This window comes from Agelaius phoeniceus, chromosome 9 (genome assembly GCF_051311805.1).
Source record: "Agelaius phoeniceus isolate bAgePho1 chromosome 9, bAgePho1.hap1, whole genome shotgun sequence".
NCBI lineage: Eukaryota > Metazoa > Chordata > Aves > Passeriformes > Icteridae > Agelaius > Agelaius phoeniceus.
In genome coordinates, this window is record NC_135273.1 from 27,402,571 (window position 1) to 27,424,015 (window position 21,445).

The 21,445-nt window shown below is 38.9% G+C and overlaps 1 protein-coding gene across 5 annotated transcripts in view; it reads left to right on the forward strand.

Annotated features, from left to right (window-relative positions):
- GRID1 (glutamate ionotropic receptor delta type subunit 1) overlaps positions 1 to 21,445 on the forward strand; it is a 485,558-nt gene that overhangs the window by 348,938 nt on the left and 115,175 nt on the right. For all 5 annotated transcript variants that reach the window (XM_077183338.1, XM_077183339.1, XM_054637706.2 and 2 more), the window contains one exon: positions 20,324 to 20,377. In XM_077183338.1, the coding sequence (XP_077039453.1) occupies positions 20,324 to 20,377 (54 nt within the window). The remainder of the gene's footprint in view (positions 1 to 20,323; positions 20,378 to 21,445) is intronic.

Here is a 21,445-nt window from a genome sequence, read left to right on the forward strand (position 1 = left end):
TTATCCTGTTCTCCCAAGCTCTGGAATGAGAGAAAAGCAAAAGAGAAAGAGGAGGAACTGGAGCTTGTGACAACACACCAGAAATCAGATGGTCTCATCCAGGCTGGGGAAGAGGGTGATGAGAAATGTCAAAGGATGCTCTCAGTGTGTTGCTCCAGCATCCCCACCATATGTGTGCAGTGAGAGCATGTGAACACACAAGCCCCCAGCCACACCGAAGGATGCGTGTGCTAACTGCTGCATTGAAAAACCATTCTTTCCCACAGGGGACCTAAGAAGGCTTGACAAATTAGTATAAAAATACAGAGTATATGAGGGGTAACAAAACAAATATTAGAGCTAGTTAGCAAATGATCCGAAATGTTTAATGCCTCAAATAAAGAACTTTATTTTGAGGGAAAAAAGCCACAGCGCCAGCTGCTGTGGCTCTTGCGCATCTCTTCCTTTTTGCTTCCACACCCTCTTGTTTTCTCAGGGTAGAGGTGGGGGAAGAATGTTAAAGCAAAATTTAGAAAAGTGATACTTTCCTCCATGAAAGGAAATAAAACAATGAGAGATTTGAGTTACAGTTTCAGACTTTTGTAGAATTCTGTAGATAAACAATATCTTTGGACAAAAATGGGAGCTTTACTTTGCCATTTGAGATAAACCCATATTTATTTCACCAATACACATGTTTGTAAAGGATGAGTAAGCAAAATAAATGTCAACCTCCCTGTTACTGCTTTGCTGTTGGGAGTTTGCCATTGGTATTATGATAGAAGAGTTAAATGGGATTTGAGGGATGATAAGATCTTGCTTTTACCTTTATAAAATATATGTGTGTCATACATTTATATGCAAATGAGAAAATTCTGCTGTGTGACAAAAGGAGAAAATTGTGTTGGTGCTTTCTGATTTGAAGAGACATTTGATTTATCATATTTACTGCAGTATATTGCTCCAGCTAATACCATACCTATTTAAAAAGGTATAAAGTCCTTTCAAATTTCTTTACAATGCTTGTGGTCAGCCTTGCATGAAATAGCCATTTGTTCTTCTCATATTAAAGCTTGTGCTTTCATGTAGTTCTGAGAATTTCCTATTACTGTAAATTAATTTCACTTCATTAAATGGCTGGGTCACAGGCAAGGGAATAATAGCAGCCAGAGACACAGGAGATTACTGGTTTGAATAACCATAAATTGGCACCCACCACTTTCTCTCTAATATTGGAAAGAAGCTTCTGGCTGTCAGAGCCATTTGATTAATCAAAAAAGCCTATGAATGTGAACTTTCAAGTTAGACAAGACAAAATTATTATCTGCACAAACAACATTTTGCAGCGTGGAACAATGGATTCTAGTCCCAGTGGGAGACCATGGTAAAGATGCAGTTCTCTGTGTTACTTTGCTCTTATTTCAGGTCACTTGTGATTATCCAAAGTCATCGACTCAGCAGTCTTACATTATGCATAGAGGGCTCAGTTGTGAAGAGATGACTCCAGAGCACAGAGAGTTTGTTATTTAGATATTAATTTGTCCTCTCATGTAAATGATTATTTCCTCTGCAAAGATGATTATGATAGGCTCTAATAAAAAAAGATAACTTTTGTTTTTTTCATATTCTTTTTTCCAAGTCTGGCCCCGTGTTTGTTGAAAACAACTGAAGAGAGACCCATTAATTTCAGTAGATTTCTGATAAAAGCACTAATTCTAAAGAAACCTGAGGGGAGTAATTTTTCCAGTATCCAAATCCCCTTACACTGAATAGAAAAACAAAGATGCATTGAAAAGCGTCCTTGGTGCAGGTGTTTCAGAAAGGGCTGTAAAACTGCCCTGAAGAGCAAACTGGAAACTGTGTGGTCAGAGAGGCTGAATTTAGGGTGTGGGAGCTGCAGGGAGCTGCAAACAAGTTAGCAGGCCCCCAGAGCTGTTGCAAGTATGGTGAATATTCCTGCAGCATTTCCTCTGAAACCTTACACAGGGCATGGAAGGGAATTCCTGCTGCTCTCTTCTCAGCCATCCCCGCTGCTCTCTGTTTAAACAAGGGTGAAAATTTCAATTATTGCTCTTTCTGCATCAAAGACAGCTCCTGATATCGAGTCTGTCTCCTCAGCCTGGAGTTGTATGTGGCACAAAGGCTTTCAGTGTTGCAGTCCTGTCTGGGAGAGAGGGGGAAGATGATGGCTCTTCTGAAAGCACTTTGGTGGTGGCAACACATTGTCAGCTCTGTCAGAGGGTGGAGGTTGAGGAAAAGCTGACAGGTCTTGCCTTGCTCTGAAAATACCACATGGTATTTATTCACTCTCTGCCTTTGACACACTCAGATAGAAGGAGTGGTGGTGATTTTTTCTGATTTTTGTCCTTGTACTCTTCATAGGATTACTCAAAAAGGAAATCTTGTTCTAAAGATTGATCACTAATTTATCAATGTTTCTATCTTATCCAGGCTGTATATGATGTATATCATGTAGCTAAGGGTGGCATAATTACTTGTGTAATTCTGCAAACATTTACATATGTAAATTCAAAAGGGGAATTTGTATCAGCCCAATTAGTCATGCATTTTAAATCCTATTGATTTTGAAAGTATGGTACTGAAAATTCATAGCCATTTTTGAGTTGCTGTCACTTTACTTAAAACATCGAAGGAACTTTGATTTTTGCATCAGACAGATGCTTCTAACATTTTTTTTTTCCCAAGGCTCCTCATTTTCTGTGGTAGTAATTCAAGCAGTGATAAAACCAAGACATTTCAGTTTATTTCAGTTATTACTACAATTATTCATCTGAGACAGGTTTTGAGCCTTGCTTGGCAAATAGGATGGAATAGCAAAGCTCAAGGTTTCCTGTAGTGGTTTCCCAAGCTGCACAGCCATGGAGTTCAAAAGCAGAACTTGAGAAGCATCAGAGTATTGAGCAATTCATGATCAGTTACTAAATGGAAGTTCAAGTTTTGTTAATTAATAATGCTGAGTAGTCAGAGAGAAGGATTCAGGCCAATGTGAAAGTTGTGAAAGCCATGTGATGTCCTAGTTGTGTATAAATTACAGGAATCAAACAGTTAAAAATCCATCCCTGGATATTTTTTTTGGTTGCTCTTAGTCTACCACAGGTTCCAGCAGTGGAATTTCAAATGAGGATTGTATAACAGTGCCATGCAGTAGTTTTGGTTGTTGTTTCTGCTGTGAGTTTTTTTGAACAAGTAGGGTTTTTCTGGCAAATTTCTGGCACTTGGCTTGGCTGAATTGTGGACCCTGTTGTAGGAGGGTATTTGGCAGAGTATATACCCATATTGGCATACCTTTGCCTCAGCTACGTCTAAGTATCTGTAGTTGGGCTAAATGAGAATTGCAAACTGCAGTGGCTATTTGCTGTTTACTGAGCTCAAGGGAAAAAAATTTCCTCTTCATTTTTTTAACTGGATATGTAGATAGATAGAGACAAAAATTATTGTGTTTGGTGTTTGGAAGCTGGTGAAGACTTGTTCTGCTTGTACATTTCTCACAGTGCAGTTTCAGGTGGTGTAAGGTCACATCTCTGAACAAAAGTGAGTGTGAGGACTGGGGAATCCTTTGATTGACTCCATCCCAAGAACAGAGACAGAAGTCTCTGGGCAAGAAGGCTTGAAGGTGTCGGAGTAACCAAAACTACTGAGTAAATGAATGTTACAAATTCATTTTTTTGGGTACACCTTACTGAGCCTAGTATGCCTTCTTTAGCCAAGACCCAGAAAACAAGAGACACGTGGCTCAAAATTCCAGCTGGCCTTTCATTTTTGAAAGAGCAGGAGAACCTAGAGTCTAGAGTTTTCAAACAGCTGCAGCAGACTCTTCAATCTGTCTGGGGACACATGGGGCCAGGGATGCTGTAGAGAGGGGAAGGAAGAGTTTTATGTTTGTAGAGGTTTATCTACAGCTGGGGGCAAACAGCTCCATCTGTCTCTGGGTTTGGAGCAGAGTAAATAGCTGGTGAGAGTTTCAGAAGGAAGACAGGCTGTGTACTTTTAATTAATTTGGGAAATAAATCTTCCTGTGCAGTAGGAGTACAGAGTAGCTAAGGGAAAGCAAAATAATGGTATAGGAGCGTGCTGCAGTCTTCTCACTTGACTGATAGTTTTTCTGTTTCAGCTGTGCAGCACAGACAGGTGAGTAATGTCTTGTGCTTGTTGAGAGGGACAGGAAGGAATCAGCTGACAGAGACAGCCAAGAGACAGATTTTAGAGAGAATTGCTGAATAGACTTAATGAAAAGAAACAGGGAACAATGGGAGGTGAGGGAGGGTGATGTTTGAGCGTGGTATGAGGCTGCTGTGAGAGGCAATTTGCACAGAGCTCAGCCATGTGCTATCTCATCTGACACAGGCAAGCAAAGTGCTGAAATGTGCTCTCAAAGGCAAGGCATGAGAAATCTAGCGGGGGGAATGGCTCCTTGCCCCTTGTCCCAGAAGTGTCGCTCTGGATGGGAGAGGCATCTCTCTCCCAGGAGCCAACAAACGGAGACATTAAAATGTACTTATTCAAACCATTTCAAAAGGACTGCCCTCCTCTGTTGGCAGTTTCCCTAAGCCACAGAAGGGAGTGAATGCATGACACGTAAGTAGAACAGAAACAAACTGTGTGCTCTAATAATTTACATTGCAATTCCATGTAAGTGCATACTTTGAGCAATAAATCCTACTTAGATATAGCAAAAAAATCAGTGGCCAAGACATGTGCAAACATTCTTCACTTGTTAACATAGCTGTTAATGCAATCCTGCTGTTCTGTATGATCCCTGAAAAGTTGCAACAGTGGTTTTCCTACCTGTGTCAGTCCTAGATTTGCAACATTTTATGCATGACTATCTGAGTATGTATCTATCAAAATGCACATGTATACTATCAAGTTGCATCAAACTTGAGAAAATTTGCTCATATTTTCCCAGGAATTTTATGGTAAATCCAGGAGTGAATTTTTGAGTCTCCATTCAGTGTGGTGAGAACACGACTTGGTTTAAAATACCCTTTATGCTTTAGATGTCACTGCTGACCCGATTTTCTCCTTCCATTTTCCTTTTTTCTGTTTTAAGTGCCTGTCCTCAGACAGATACGTGGGTGTGTATATATATTTGTGGAAGCATAGCCACACAAATGTGGACAAACACAAATTTACCCAGGGAAGATATGGATTATGGATTGACAGTTCTGGCTATGAGTTTCAGATTCAGGAAGGACCAATCCTTCTGCTACCTTCCAGTGTTCAATTAACAATCAAGCCCCAGACTTAGGAGCAGCTGCAGGAGTGATACAGAAGGGTAGGAATTGCAAGTGCAAACTTGCAGTGATATAAGCTAAGCTTTAGTTTTGAGTTTGAATGCTGTAATGGAGAAAGTGGTACTAGGCACAGATAAATGTGCATAGCTAGGAGAACACATCTCTAAAGCACTTTTCAAGCAGATGAAAAGTGAGCCAGCAGTAAGGATGTGTTTCTGGTCAGGGCCTCTGGAACACTGCAGTATCTCCAGGAGTGTGCTCTCTTTTGCTTCTTCTGGGGCAGAAAGCAGCAGGTGCAGCACATCCTTTGCTGTTACAAACTCTTCCACTGAAGGCAAGAAAGACTCTAGGGTTTAAAGCAAGGATGCTGTTGAAGGTCTTGAACAAGGATGAGTGACTTGATCTCCTTATTCTGTCACATGTGGGTGATGTTTATCATGCACTTGATCTCTCTGCCCTCATTTCCAATTGCAAGAAAAGGTCTCATCATACTGTATTGATGGGGTTTTTCCTCCTCTTTCCTATTGAAAATTCTTTCCATATCATCTTGGTTTTCTCTAAGTGGGAGTGGTTATCAGCCTTATGTGAACATCGTGGTGCTGGGTTTTCCCCCTCCCCAGAACTCTGCCATACCTACTTTCATCAAGAAAGCAGAGTCCCAGATTTCTTTACTTAGCTTTGGTGTGGGGTTTTTTGGTTTTTTAGGTTTTTTTTTAAATAGATAGTCTTTTATAAGGACTTATTAACTGATTTTCTTTACTAACACGTCTGGGCAACCCGGGTCTTAATAGTCTTCTAAATCCATCAGTTCTCTAGGATTTGAAGCAATATTTGATAGACAAAAGACTCCTGAGGATAAAATCTTGTCCCCCTTGACTTTAATAAAGTTAATATTAATCCCATATTATTTTATTAATTCTTGCTTGAATCATATTTATTTCTGTGCAACTTCTTCAGAACTGAAGTAATCATTCTTCTTTTCTCAGCCCCAAATTCAGAACACAGCAATTCAGCTACATTAAAAAATGGACTTTGAAAAATGAGTTCCTTTTCTTTGGCAGTCAAGCTTTAGTAAATAATAGACATTATGGTAGACAATCCTTATCACAATGGTAAAGGATTACTGCTTTTGTACTTAATGCTTTAAAAAATTAGAACACCTTAATCTTTTAAAAACAATTTGGGTTTGGAAAAACAAATTACATTGAAGCTGACAAGATGCCTGCCAAGTTCCAGGAGATGCAATTTACAATATCTGAGATGTTAAACCTTGAATGCCTGAGTTCCTAATAGAAACAGGGCCTCAGTTATTAACTCTTTCAGCTCTGCTGTAGTCTATAACACATGAAGTGCATGTTTTTATGTCTTCCTCATAAAACCCAGGAGGCTGCTGCTGGGTTTCTGTACTGTCTCAGTGGTACAAGATAAGAAGTGATCTCCTGGCTTGCATGCTTCTGTCTGCTGAGAAGAGAGGCCATAAATACATGAATGTGTATTCTGTAATCACTTTCAGAAACTGATCATTCTCCTGAAATGAAACTGTGTGTTTTGGCCTGCCACTACCATTGTGAGGTGAACATAGAATCTCCACATAAGACTTAGAAGAAAGCTTTTTATTCTTGACCAGAATATATCTATGATAATGCTTGTATCCATATATCTTTCATATCATATTTCATGGCTATGTGAGGTTAGCAGGTGGGATGCTTACTTTTTATTCTCTTGGGGTCCTTAACAAAGCATTTTAAATACAGGAAACATACTGTGTTATGATTATGCTACTCAACTGTCCAAACTTAAACTCTACTCTCAGGCTACCAGTGACTTCAGGAGTCTTTGTTTCTTACTCTATTATGACATTCCATCTGTTATATGAATATATCAATGTCTACCTATCTACCCAGCTATATTTATATATATCTTAAGGTCTGGTTATTCATGGGTGTACAGATTGCTACATCACAGATAATGAACCTGTAATAACACCCCTGGTGTTTTTCAAATGAAATTGATGAAGTTTCAAATAATAGACTTTTCTTTGTTATCTTGAGTGCATGACCTTTTTTTTCATAGTAGTGAATTTAAGCATAATTATATTATCTGGCTTCAGAAATCATAGCTTTTTTATGCTCTCTAAATACCTGTGTAGTTATCATACTTCCTAGTTTTCTGTTGTAGTTAATTCTTTTGATAGTATTTGTCAGATTCATTGCTGATAATATTAAATAAGCAACTAAAGCTCTCAAGTTCCACAGGACTGCCTGCTGAGTAAATTGGATAGGTGAAAATTTCAAAATCTAAGGATGACAGAGGAAACCTGGAATTTCTTACAGTCTCTGTTGTGAAGCTAGGAACCTTGACTGTACTTAGCTTCATTTAACTAATGATTGCACTTTTTTACAAGATTTATTATTATTATTATTATTATGCTCTGACTTCAAGAATATAAATTTTATTAAATGCACACCACCCCTGCAGAACATTTTAATGGGTAAGGATTATTCTTCTGTGTTCAGCTTTGACTGTAGGGCTGCTATCCCAAGACATCTTTTTTTTTACTTCCCTCACATAGATTCCATGATATCCTTTTTTTTTTGTTGTTGTTGTTGTCTGTTATCTTGCTAAGTAAGTATCACTCTATTTCTGAATAAAATGTCACCACACTTGTATTCTTCTTATTGCTGTTTTTACATCTTGCACTGCCCTTTTTGGAAATGACTGTTAGTATATCCTCATTAAAAAATTTTATAGCCTTCCAGTTTTAGGGATTGCAAGCCAGCCCTGTATGCTTTTTAATATTTAATTTTCTTCTATTAGTTTCAGACTTAGTCCCTCAAGCCCAACACTGAAGTATTATCTAAAAGAATCAGCTAAGAAATGTTCACTTAATGAAAATAGTTTTCAGTTGTTGCATTTGCTGACCATTTCTTTCTTTCACAAGTCTTATCTGTCTGTTCCTCTTCATTAGCTGCATCCTGCTTCAATTTGCACTGTACATCTATCTCACCTATATATAACACTTTTTCCAGAAGTAACTTTACAGTGACACCTGACCTAAGTGAAGAGAGACTTTTTTTTCTCTTTCTTTATTATTTCTTTTCTGTCTCCAGGCTGTATTTCTTGTCCTATCTAGCTGACCTCTTCCCTCTGTGCTCCCTGATGGCAGGCCAGTCAATTTGTCCCTCATGCAATTCAACAGTTCCTGGGATTGTGTGAATCTCAGATCTTCTCAACTTTAGTTTTCCTTCATGTAGTTTGTGGTTACTTCCTACCTCCCTGTCCTCTTTTCTCTCTTCTTCATTAATGTTTTTTTATTCTTCTTTGTGTTGCCCTTACCACACATAGGTCTCAGCCCCTAGATTTTATCTTCCTCTGTGCTTGCTGGGTTCTTCTAGGTCTCTTTGTTTCCTTGTCTGTTTGCTCCCTGTAGCATCTCTGTTTCTCTTTGCAGAGAGGAGTATCAGCTGAAGGTACCTGTAACGTGTGGTCACATGCATGGCCTTGCTCAAAGGCTTGGTGTACCCAAGTAGTTCTGCAAACAGAAAAAATGACCACAGCACAAACCTTATGAATAGAGCTGGTAGGCTTGGTTCTTATTTCCATCTCCCATGGATTTTCCCTCAAGGAGGGTGGATTTCATGCCAAATTCCCTGTTCAGCACTGTTTGTGGTATTGTTACACAACAGGTTGCTGTCACTTCACCTTCAGAAAAAGAAATTAACACTTGATGGATCCTTCCATACATTACCCTGAAATTTGAGTCCATTTTAGTGGGATATATGCTGAAACAATTTTGTGTTTTCTAGTCATAACTTGTCACAAACATAATTGTTCAATTAAAACTCCGTAATACATTCCGTAATATTTGGGGACTGGCTTTCTTCTCTCTAAGCAGATCAGTAGAGGTTTAAAACAGACTGATAGTCCTCTATATGAATTATCCTGCATAAATGATGTACCATATAGTGGACATTATTTTTTTTGTCAGTGAGGTGTAGACTACTTTAATTAAACTTTATAGACATTTCCCTTGTGCATCCTTTCACACCTGCACGGATGGAATGTTAGAAATCAGTGCTAAAGGTAGTATATCACAAGTCAAACTAGCTCATATTTTAAAATTAGAAATTTATTAGTTTCCCTTTTTTTCTCCTCTGGGTATGTAGAGAAACTTGGGTACATGAAAATTCTAACAGAAATCTGTTTTTTGTCTAAATTCTGCCTCAGAAACAATGGGGGGAAAATGTCACTACTTAAAATGCTAAAAACTGCTTAGTTTCTAAAGCAGAATCAAGGCATAGTCTGTAATGTATGCAGGTGTCCCTTGAGTCAGAAGATAAGCTGTTGCCCCAGACAGTGTGGAAAGAAAAAAAACCCTCCATTTGTCTATAACTTTACAAACACTGTGTGAGCTTGTGTTAGTTAGATGAAGCAGAAGTTTTTTCCAAGGATGAAATATGTTGGTGTTTTTTTTTTTAAATTAGTAACTTTGCCATACGCTTCTGAATAACTGTGTGCAAGCCTTTAGGAAAAGTAATTATGTTTTCCAGTCAAATCTGCTCATGCCCCATTACTGTAATGTATATTTTTTAATACCATTCTTGCTGCCAAAGATAAAGCTGATGCAGACTGGCAGTAATGAGATCACTGTGGGGCTTCCAGTGTATCTCTGCAAGCTTTGGGAAAGTATAGGTGCAAAACCTCACAGGATTGGAGCCAAGTGGTGAATATTTGAACATCTGCTTGAAGGAAAAATCTGTGAACAAAAAGCGAATTTATTTGTGTCTGCTTACCCGTTGGCATGAGCTGTACATGCACACCGTGCTGGTGACTGCTGCCTCTGTGTGCCCTTCATAGGCTCATAAGGCTTTGCATGAAGTCTTTAAGACTGTGGACATACTGAGGGAGAGGGAGCCCTTCCACACCACCCTTGCTGCTGCTCCCCAAGGGTTTCCCTCCTCTTCCAGCATCCTGAGAGCTCTCACTTGGCAAATGCACAGCAGGCCTGTATCCTCAGGCAGTGTAAAGAACAGCAAATATTCATTCCTCTTGGCAGGGCTGGCCAGCAAAAGTCTTGTGGTTTGAGATGGTTAAGGTGATCTTTCAGGTGTTCTTTAATGCTCGCACAGCCTGTGGCATTGTTTGTGGATGTAAAGTACCCTGTGACTGACAAGAAGGTCCTCAGACCTATAAGGACTTTGCTTTATTCATGTATTTATTTTGCAATTTAAAGCAGAAATGTCCTGTAGGCAGAAAAGGACTGTTTGGAAAGTGATTATGTTTCAGTCTGACTATTGCCATCTTTCCTTTAAGACCAGACATGATTTTTAGAAGATTTAAGGGAAGAGATAGAATGTATGTGAATGGATGAAAATATGGATATTGGACAGGGTAACCTTTGATACTGATAAATGTTTCCAAGTTCCTAGAGTTTAAAACCCCATAACCTACATTAAATAACAGCTTTGCTGTGTAGTTGGCAACTTTGTAGTAGAGACAGTAAATCAGTATTAAACTGTAAGCTCCTGAAAATCAATGTGGTCTCTTCAAGCAATAGCTGGTGCTTTCATTTCAAAGTTCGTGGTACATGACCCTCAGGGCTTCAGCTATCATGCTATCAGAACAAGGTATGAGCCTTTTGATGGGGGGAATTAGGAATGTGTAAGTTGTATTTTTACTGTTTGGTGTTGGGTGCATGTCAGGTAAGAAGTTTGCATCTTTAATGGAATAGTTACCATCTGCTGTTTATGCCTGCAAAAAGATCAAGTTCTGGAAACCTCTGTGCAAACTCGATGTAGTTGAACTTGCAGTGCAAGCTGGAGCAGGAGTTTAAGCTGTAGCTCTGAGCAGAGCTGAGAAAACACAGTGAATGGGAGTGGTGGTACTGAAAGTGTTGTACAACACTGAAAGTGTTGTACCCTGACTGTGAAACGGTTCCTATTATGAGCACCCAGAGCAATCCTCCATGCTGAAAAAAGGATTTCTTTGCCCAGGGTCTGTGCCTGAAAAAGCATTCTCAACTTTCAGACCAATGTCCAGTCAATCCCCTGTAGGCATTCCAAACAGAAGACTTAAACTGCTCTATTGTTTCAATGGAAATTTCTTCTGTTAGTGAAGATAACAGAAGAAAGATGAGAAGATAGATGAGAATCAAATAAAAATAAAAAAAAGCTAACCTTCATGTGCTGGGCAGTTCTGATGAATTGTGGTTTATTCTTTGGAGTGTGACTCACATGTACAGTTCTCAGCAAAACATTACAAAATTCTTTGTAAATTTCTCTAAAAAGCAGAAGGCTTTCAAATAGAATATAGATGTACAAACCTATTATTTAAAAAAAAATAGCCGGTGTTAAAGTGAGCAAAATTTAGTTATTCTTTTAAAAGGATTTATTGGGTCTTCAAATTCAACTTGGCATGTAGCTGTGGTAAAATTTTAAGTACCATATTTCTGGGAGGTTTTGTTCCTTAGTTACCATTAGATTCATGTCTTTACGGAAATGTTGCTCTCTGACAGCTGTGCAATTATCCAGTGTCACTTCTGTGCCATGTAGTTAAATGGTCAGCAGTTACCATGTTTATAAACACTGTGTGACATTTGAGCTTTGAAGAGTACATTCTTACTGAATGCTTTTGGAAGAGTTCCATATGCAATATTTTCATGCATCTTTCAGGGGAATGTGCACTAAATGGAATGGCAGTGGAGATTGACTGTAATAAGCATTATGTATGAAATGGGAATCAGATTAAACAGAAATCCCAGTGCATTACACTGAAATGATTAAGGCTAAAACAATAGGCAGTGCCACATATATTACAGTAGTTACTCAAGAACAATACAGCTGTGTAGCTCGAGGAAGTTTCAGCAGTCCTCTCACAATCTTCCTAAAATTTTCTTCATCTCCACTATTTCTCTTGATTAACATTTACCTTTCATGTAGGTTTCTTTCGGTGTATTTTTTTTTCGATCAACTATGACCAAAGTAAGAGGGAACTAGTGCAGTGAAAACTTTAAATTGTGTACCGTGGTTTGAGTTGTTATCAAATAGTACTGATAAATGCAAGCTGTCAGGTATACCTTCTAATTAGCATTCATCAGCTCCAGGGGTCTGTGCAAAAAGCAGCTTGAAGGTTTGGGTCAAATTTACTCTTCTTTGTGTGAAATCTCTTGTTAGCAACCAAAAATGGGATTCAGTTGTGAATGGTATTTGGGAGTTTGCTCAGGGGTGTATTTTTTTTTTCCCCTTTTTTCTTTTTTTTTTTTCCTTCTTTCTTCCTACCCTTCTTTTTTTTATCTTTCTTCCCCACCCATTAGGCTGAGTTGTTTATCTTGTGCAGGAACTGAGACAGAGGTTAAGACAGGGCCATTGCATATTATTTGGACAGAACACAAATGAAATATTAGAGTTTATGGGGCGCAAGAACCCTGGAGAGCTGACTCAGACTAATGAGAGTATAGAGATCTCCATAACCAATTTGGCCTCTCTTTTTGTGGGAGATTCAGGCTGAACATGCCTGGTTTATAGGGTTATATTAATGGAGGAGCCTGGAATGGTTAAAATGCCACCAGATCTTGTGATAGCCTTTCAGTTATTACTTGTGCTTCATCAGGACCACGGAGGGAAAAATAGCTTTTCTCAGCAGTGCAGTTCTGCAGAAGCATCAGGCTTTATGTTTTGATGTAACAGTGCATAACTTGAAAAAAGGTCCCTGCTGAGAGTGGGCTGTCAGTAAATAACGTGTTTATGGAGTGTAGACCAAGAATGAATTCATACACATAGAGAAATGGAAAAAAATGTGGATGGTAAAGGCACACTATGCTTGTGGTTCATTAATGGCTTGTAGGAAGCTCCTGTGTACCAGCAGTCAGAACTAGCAGCTTCTGGTGTAAGTGTGGTAAAAGAAATTCCATCATCCCATCAGTGTGGTGATCAGGGAAACACAGGTGAGCCTGCCTGGTGCTTTGGAAAAAAACACGTACATACAGAGTTCTGGGAATAACTTCAGAAAGAAGGAAGAATATGGAATTTCTGGAGTTTTTTTAGTAAAAGTTCAAATTGTAGGAAAATGAGATTCAATTAGAAAGGGACAGTTTCAGTGAATTTTCTATCTGCAAAAATACATCATGGAAACTCTTTAAATTCCCATTTTACTGTTTAGAGAAGAAAAATTTTCATATTCCACTTTGAAATAATATTTAGAAATTTTAGTTACCCTGTATTAAGTAATAAAAATGAACCTAAGGCTTGATCCAGTTTACTGCAACTGAGTTTTTATCATCAAGATTCTTAGTCTGAATTATCTTAGTTTTATAAAGTTTTTTCTAGAGCTGGGATGTTGTACTGGAAATTTTTGTTTTAAATTCTGTTCTAATGGTACTGTTAACAATTAAACTATAGAAATACTATCAGTTTGGAGTGCTCTTTAGTATGCTATAATAATTTTTATATTTATATAAATTATTTATTGTGGCTAGTAATGCTTTATTTAGTTTTGATCTAATAATGCTCCTCTGGAGATACTGAGCCAAGAGTTATTTATTTAAAATACAAAGGAAAGAAGGTTCTAGGGAAGTACAAAAATCTCAGTCACTGGTACAGAGAAACTGTTTTTCTGTGAAGTGCTATTACCTATGCAAGTCACACCTGGACATGAACTGCACTATTTTAATTGAAGAGCTTTCTAAATATAAGTTGGGTATCTAGGGGATATAGAATGAACCCATCTGTTCTACCAAAATTGACTTTTTTATATCCGTTATCTTAACTTTTTTTTATCCAAGACATACACAAAGCTTCTCAGATAAACAGGTGCACTTTGATATTGTCCAATTAATTACTGTCAGTTTTATTGCAGTGGAAACTTGGTCTGTAGCTCTTCTTTGGGATCAAAAGCAGTTTCCTGATTCTCAGGATGTTTTCCTGGACATTTAAATCAAGAACAAAGCTATTTTTAAAAATCCAAATCTATCTCCTGCATGAAACCCATGAGTTGGACCTAAGTTTGACTCAGGTTACAAAATTATATACAGAAGAGGGTGACTTTTTTTCTGCTGTACTGCAGTTTTGCTACAGTAGATTTCAAAGTGGTTCTAATTTTTTTTTTCCTATTCTTGGTGGATGGGGGAAAGAAAATGCAGTAGACAAATAATTTATCCAAAGATGGGAAGGGAAAAGGAAAAAAAAAAGCTCCTTTTGGAGGCAAACTTACTTGGGACAAGAGCTGGAAACAATTTTATTTTGACACCTATTCAGGGGCAAATGTAAATTGAGCATGTAATGAATTAATGAGACTGATCCCTTATGAAAGATTTGCAAAGAGCTGAGATTTAGACATGACTACTTCTCTGAGCCCTCCTTTGCTCACCTTCCTTATGAATAATAATTAAAAATAAGTTTTAAAAAGTCAAGAATGGGTTTCTCTGTCATTGCCATGCTGTTCTCTAGGAGGAACTCAGCTGTTCTGCAGGCTGTTTGCTCAGATGCTCCATGGGCAGCAGTTCTGTGCCTGGGTTTTGCTCTCAGTGCTGAGGGAGACATTTGGTGCAGGAGCTCTGGGTGGGAGCCAGAGACCAGAACTGACAACCCTGGGCATGCCAAGGGCCCAGGGGCTGAGGGACACTGAGGGAGGTGGCAGAAGCTCATGGCCCTCAGACTTCCTCTTCTTTACACTGAGGGGATAAAACTCAGGGGTTCCTTTGTTGATGGTCTCTTCTCAGATGCACAAGCTCAAGGTGTTGTTTTTTGTTTTTTTTACTGTACCAAGATTAAATTATTTTAAGGTTTGGGATGTCTGAGACACTACCATGGGAAACGTGGGATCGAGGCAGTAAGGAAACCTGCTCTGTGTGAGTGTGGGGGTGCAGGTGTGGAGGGGCTTCTGTCCCCCAGCTGGTCACTCGGGTGCTGTGAGTGTGACAGGGTCCTGGATGCTTGGGCAGGGAAGTGTCCTTAACACAGGCGCCCTGGGGCTGGCCACGATCTGTCTGCAGGAGGGGTCTGCAGCTGTGGAGGAGGAGCTTTGTAACAGAGGCTGAGGCCCAGAGCTGCGGTCGAGGGACGATGGGTGACAAGGAGCACTCACTGCAATGCAGTGCATCTGCTCCCTGGTGACAGCTGTAATTAGTCACCACTTCGTGCTGTGCCCTGCATTCAGCTGGGATAGAGTTAATTTTTCTTCCTAGTAGCTGTTCAGTGCTGTGTTTTGTATTCACTGTGAAAGCAGCACTGCTAACACCCTGATGTTGTCGCTGTTGCTAAGGGGGGCTCACTCCAGATCCAAGATTTACAGTTTCCACGCTCTGCCCGTGAGGAGGTGCACGGGGAGCCAGGAGGGAGCATGGCCAGGACACGGGCCCTAAGCAGCCAAAGGCACATTCCACAGCATAGAGCATCGTGCCCAGTATATAAACTGGGGAGGGGTGGCTGGGAGCACTGGTGGCTGCTCAGGAAAGGGTTGGGCATTGGTCAGCAGGTGGAGAGGAGCTGTATTCTGCATCATTGTCATTCTGGGGCTTATTTTTCATCATCTTTTTGTTCTGTCCTTTTCCATTACAATTATTTTTCAAAGATTTTTGTTGTTGTTGCTATTAAACTGTTCTTATCTCAACCCACAGGTTTTACCTTTTTTTTTTTTTTCCTGATTCTATTCCCTATTCCACTGAGGGAGGTGAGCAAGTTGCTGCATGGTATTCAGTTGCTGGCTGGGATCAAACCATTGCAGTTTGCAAGAGATTTGGTTTTGACTTCTTCCAGTGTCTCTTAGGACACCATTTTCAAATTATTTTCTGTGAACTCCCCAGTTTGCCCTCTGCTTTGTTTTTTCATTGTGGAAAGCTATGATTCTCTTTATCCTCACCATTAAATTACAGGATGTGCAAATAATAACTTTTGCTACTTTGGTATACCCCCTAGCAAAACAGTCTGGTGGTTCTTTAATATCATGGCTTTCAGGATGGCAACTTTTGTTTCCAAAAATTGAGACACAACAGGAACATCTGTGTTTGCCATCTGCAAGACGTTTCCTTCTAGGATCCCAGGGCTGGTTGCAGGGCTTCCAGACATCCCTACTGCTTGTTCCCCTGGGTGCACAGGGAGGAGACAACAGGTTTGTATCTATAACACTGCTGCATGTCATTCTGAACTCTTCAGCACATCCTGCTGTCACTGGAGCACAGCCTGCCCAGGTCTGTTTGATCACCCAGCATCTCCTCTCAGTTGTGTGCAGCCACTCATGCCTGCATCCCTTTTTATGCAGCCTGCTTTTTGCTGCTAACAGCAAGGTGCTGGCCCTGGCAAAGCAGCCAGGTGTTGTGGAAAAGAGCCTTTCCTATTACTGGCCAGGCATTATATGCTTGGAGAGGTTTTCAGTTTTAGATGTTTTGAGAAGATCAAGAAAGGATTGTTTCTGTTTCTTTTTTCTTTTTCCTTCTGCAAAATTATTTCTGAATTTAGCAGTTTTTATTGCTTACTTTCCTAAGTTATTTAATCCTGCAACTGCCATTAGATAAAATAATGAACCAAGTTACTTTTTCATAAAGGCAATGTAAATATTTGTTTTCCACTGGATTCCAATAAAAAAAGTTTTCATGGATTATTTGCAGTAAATTATTTTAAGTTATACATTTAAAAGTAACAAAACTACATATATGAAACTATCTTTGATTATTTTTCATGAAGCTTCTTAGCCTTTTATCAGTGTTGCTGTGAGATTTGAAATCTTAATGCTCATATTTTGATTTTCAGTTTCTTCCTTTTTCATTTCTATTGCAAATCTTACTACTGAGAAATTAAACCGTTTCCTGCATTCACTGCTCCCCTTCCCATCTACTTCTGGCCTGATTCTGATAGTACAGTTTATATGTTGTCACTTGTAGCAGTGCACTGAGTGAATTACAATTCTCTTGTGTGGGTTCTGCATTTTACATTTGGCTCTTGAAAGGTAGCTGGGGAGGAAGAAGGGCACAGTCTCAAACCTCTTTTTTTTCCCAGATTTTTAGAATTTATTTACTACTCTAAGATGAAACTACTCTAAAATGAAAGATGGATACTCTTTAATTTCCATTGTGCTGTTTATCTCAAAAGCAGATTTTCTATTTGATAGCAGTGTTTTGAAACATTACTCCCAAGTGTCACCTAGACCCCCATCTGCATAGAACTAGGGCATTTTGCACCTATATTAATAATTTTTCCATACAAAACTATAACATGCTTCAACCTGTAAATCCTTCCCCAATAGATGGCAATGCTTTTACTCAGGCACAGTAATCTCACCAATTCATACTTAATATAGGGTACATTTATCAAGTAGGATGGAATAGATTCTTCAAGGATGTTTCACAGACAATTTGTTTTCTTTTTGAATGGATGGGCAAAATTTCAGGCAATTGGCAAGATCCTGAACAGCTTGAATAATTAAAAATGGGTGACCATAATTTCCCTACTATCTTTTTCCTCTTTAAAGTAAAAAAAAAACCTCACTAAGTTATGAACATTAACTTCTTTCTTACTTTGAGAATTCTCAATAACTTTCCTTATGATAACACAGGTCTCCAGGACCTTGCTTTTCACACTGTTTAACTTTCATGACCCTCTGGCAATAGACTGGTGATATCAGAAAGTTGAAACCTGAGAGCTGTTTTTCAATAGGGTTTTTTAAAAGATTTCTTTGGATTGCAAGTCTGTAAATATGTTAGAAAATGCAGCAAGTTTCAGTTCCCTCCCAGCACGTTTTCATTTTGGAGTAGCAGTTCAGGCTATGTGTAGCAGTTCTGAACAGAGGATATTTAGAGCCATTCAGACTTGACTACCTACGGTGATGTTTCTAAATACATTTCAAGCTATTAGAATGCAGAGCCATTGGCTCTGTAGGAGGAGCGCTGAGTGGTCTGGCACTCTGATGACTAAAGATAAACTCTTTAACAGCCTAAATTTAGGCACCTCATTTTAAAAACTTTGGCCCAGATATGTGAACCCAGAAGAATGAGAGACGATAATTCATTTAAATTCCCTGGCTCTTGCGTCTCCCCAGACTGAGCATTTATCCATACAAATTGCTCACTGTTGCAGATGAATCACTAAATGTAGCCAGTGCAATAACTCTGCACCTGAGCATTATTTAATTCTGCTTTGCTAATGCTAGCAGCACTTTGCTCTTTCTCTGTATGTTACAGCACCTGGCTACTTTGGCTTTGTCTGGATATATTTGGGAACTGAATAGGGAGAAATGTACACATTTTTGCCCTCCTGTTCATCACTGCTATCTTTCCTAAGAGCTGTTGTTCCTCAGGTGGTCAGCTTAATGTTCCTCCCAGCTTAAAAGAAATGCAAGGGAGGCAATTACCAAGGGGATGTTGCTCTTCGTGGTAAAGAGAATTACTGTGTTCTCTGTTGGTTTTCCTCTTTCAATAAGTTTGTGGTTTCTCTTGGGATTTTTGTCTCTTTAAAGGACTATTTCAGCTTGGGAACGTGAGAAATAGAGGGAGATATGTGTTGCCCACAATTTTCTCTTGTGGTTGTGTGGACTACACAGATGAGTAAAATTTTAAAACAGTTACTTCAGCAAGTAATTTATACCTTTTTTAAGGACACAGTGTAAGCTAAGATTAATATGAAAGATGATGGTGTTGGCTACTTAGTGAAGTTTTACCTCATATTTCTGAAGGAATGAGATACCCCTTAGCCTATATCAAGGATGGATTTCTTGTCATTCCAGTGCAGCCTTAGAAGTCGTGGGCGTTTATTCTAAGCCAGTCATCTGTAGTCAGTGTCATAAGAGAAGGTGATTCATCCCATCTGACACTAAATATCTGAGAGGCTTATTATGCAAATGTGTTCTGAAGAGGAAGGTGGTTGATGATGTTCCTGCTCAGCCCAGTGCTACAGTCTGCAGAGCCTCTGAGTACCACTGCAGTCTTTTTTTAACATACTGAGGAAATTATCCAGGTTAAAAACCAGTAACTGGAAGTATTTCGTTCATTTGTGTTTGTTTGCAGTTTTTGTTTTAAACTGGGTTCATTTCAGTGATTCATAGGGCCATTTATAACAGAGAGATAAGAATATCTGTTCAATAAATGGGGTCATACTGGCACAGAAGAAAGAAGTGGTTGAAGGCAGGAACATTCAAAACCGTGTAATGAACTGCCTCCTGAAATACATGTGTGCACTGTTTTATTAGCAGAGATTAACACACTGCAGTAATTGTTTAACCATGTATTAAGCAGGACATTAACAATATCACTGGCAGTGTAGTGTACATCTCTCCATGCTTGCTATCACTTTATTAGACTATTAAGTGTCTGGAAGTGAGCTTAGCTATGTCAAACAAAGGGGACACTTAGGAACTTGTGTTTTTATTTTGAGATCCTTCAACTGAGGTTCTCTCTCAGTACTAGTAGTGCAATCTTCTCCAGTTTTAGCTTCCCAGTGGGTTATACATGTATGGATAATATGCAAACTGCTGAGATTGGATGTTTCTTTATAATATTTAGTGATTATCCAAGTTCCATACCAGGAACACAGTAACGTGACCATGCAAATAATAACTTTGTCTTGAGCATTATGTAAATGTGAGGAGAGGATGAACTCTCATATAAATGTGTGAACTTCACTTGAGCATCTCACTGTCGTGTTTTTAATTAACTAGGTTAGTTAACAGATAAACTATCAGAGGTGTAATGAGCAAGAGACAATATATTTTGGGAGGCATATTGAAAAGAAACCCAGCTGAGGAGGATGCATTAGATTCATCATAGAGAAGGTAGATCTCCTGAGCTGCATGTTCTGTGCAGTTATTCATCACAGGATCCCTTATGCTCATGTACCACCCTGCCCCAGTGTGCTTTTGTGGTACATGGACACAGGCAGGGTACTTTGGTTTAGGAACTGAAGTTGGGGAAAGGTGACTGCCACCAGTTAGTTACTGTTCCTTGAAGCAGCAGAGGAAGACATGAAAAGAACTATACTGAAACAATATCAGTAGCAATGAAAACAATCAAAATCAGCTTTATAGTAAATTTTTATATAAGTTCTTTCTGGAATATATTTTCCATGTTTTATTTATTTTTATTATTATGTTTCTTTTTATTTTTGTAGGCTGTGGAAACCAACCTTGCATCAAAGGATAGTCACTGGGTCTATGTAAATGAGGTAAGAAAGTCAAAAGAGAAAACACAGCTCGCTACATTCACTCATCACCATCTTTTGTTTCATATGTTTTGACACACCAAACTGAGCATTAATGTAGCATTTTTGCTTTTTGAATGGCACAAGGTTCAAACTCTGTGGTGTCATTGCTTGTCTGTCTTAGTTGAATTGGCGTAGGCTGGACACCAGGGGTCAAGATAAAGCTTCCAATACCCCTCAGAGCAGCTGGGAGACTTGCTTTTACCTTCCTGCTGACACTATTTCATTAGCTATTTAGGAAGCAGAGAATATCTCAAAAGAAATCTCAAACACAGGAATCTCTCTGGCAGAAGCTCACCCTCCACTGCTGTGCAAGCCTGCACACAGATGCCGGGAGAGGAAAGAGCCTTTGCAAGTTTAGTCCATTCAAATATGTATTTACATGACACACAGGCTTTCTCTAGTGCAGAACTGTGTTGGTGTATTGGCCAACATCCAGAATAACTTAAATTCAAAGTGTAATGTTTCTCTCTGCAGCAAATGGGATCCTGTCCTACTACAAAGATTATTTATTTTACCTTAGTGCCATGATGCCCTAATGAGAATCTGTTCAGGTTCTTATTTCAAAAACAATGAAATGTTGTACCATATATAGTAACTAATAAATCACTGATAAATGGCAGTATTTTATAGATTCCTTGTTTTAATCATGATTTATTTAAAGATAGCAAAATATATAATCTAAAAAGAACAGTGTTCAATGTCTTATTTTTATATTATAAATGCATAGCCTCTAATTTAATAGCCAATTCCTTTGTTAATTTCTCCTTCCTTTCTTTGCACCTAGCTAATAATTTTGGATAGGCAACTTTTAATAGTAACTATAAATTGTATTGTATGGCATTAGACAGGCTCTGTATTTAAATAGCGATTAGGGAAAGTGAATGAAATCCCTGCTTGTCAAGGCTTTATAAATTCTTTCTAGTCCTTTTTACATTTAAGTACCTCCTGGTTTGTCAGCTGCTGTAATGACCCACTACAAAACACCAGCAAGATGCCCAGAGAGTCAGTGTTTATATTCACATAAAGATA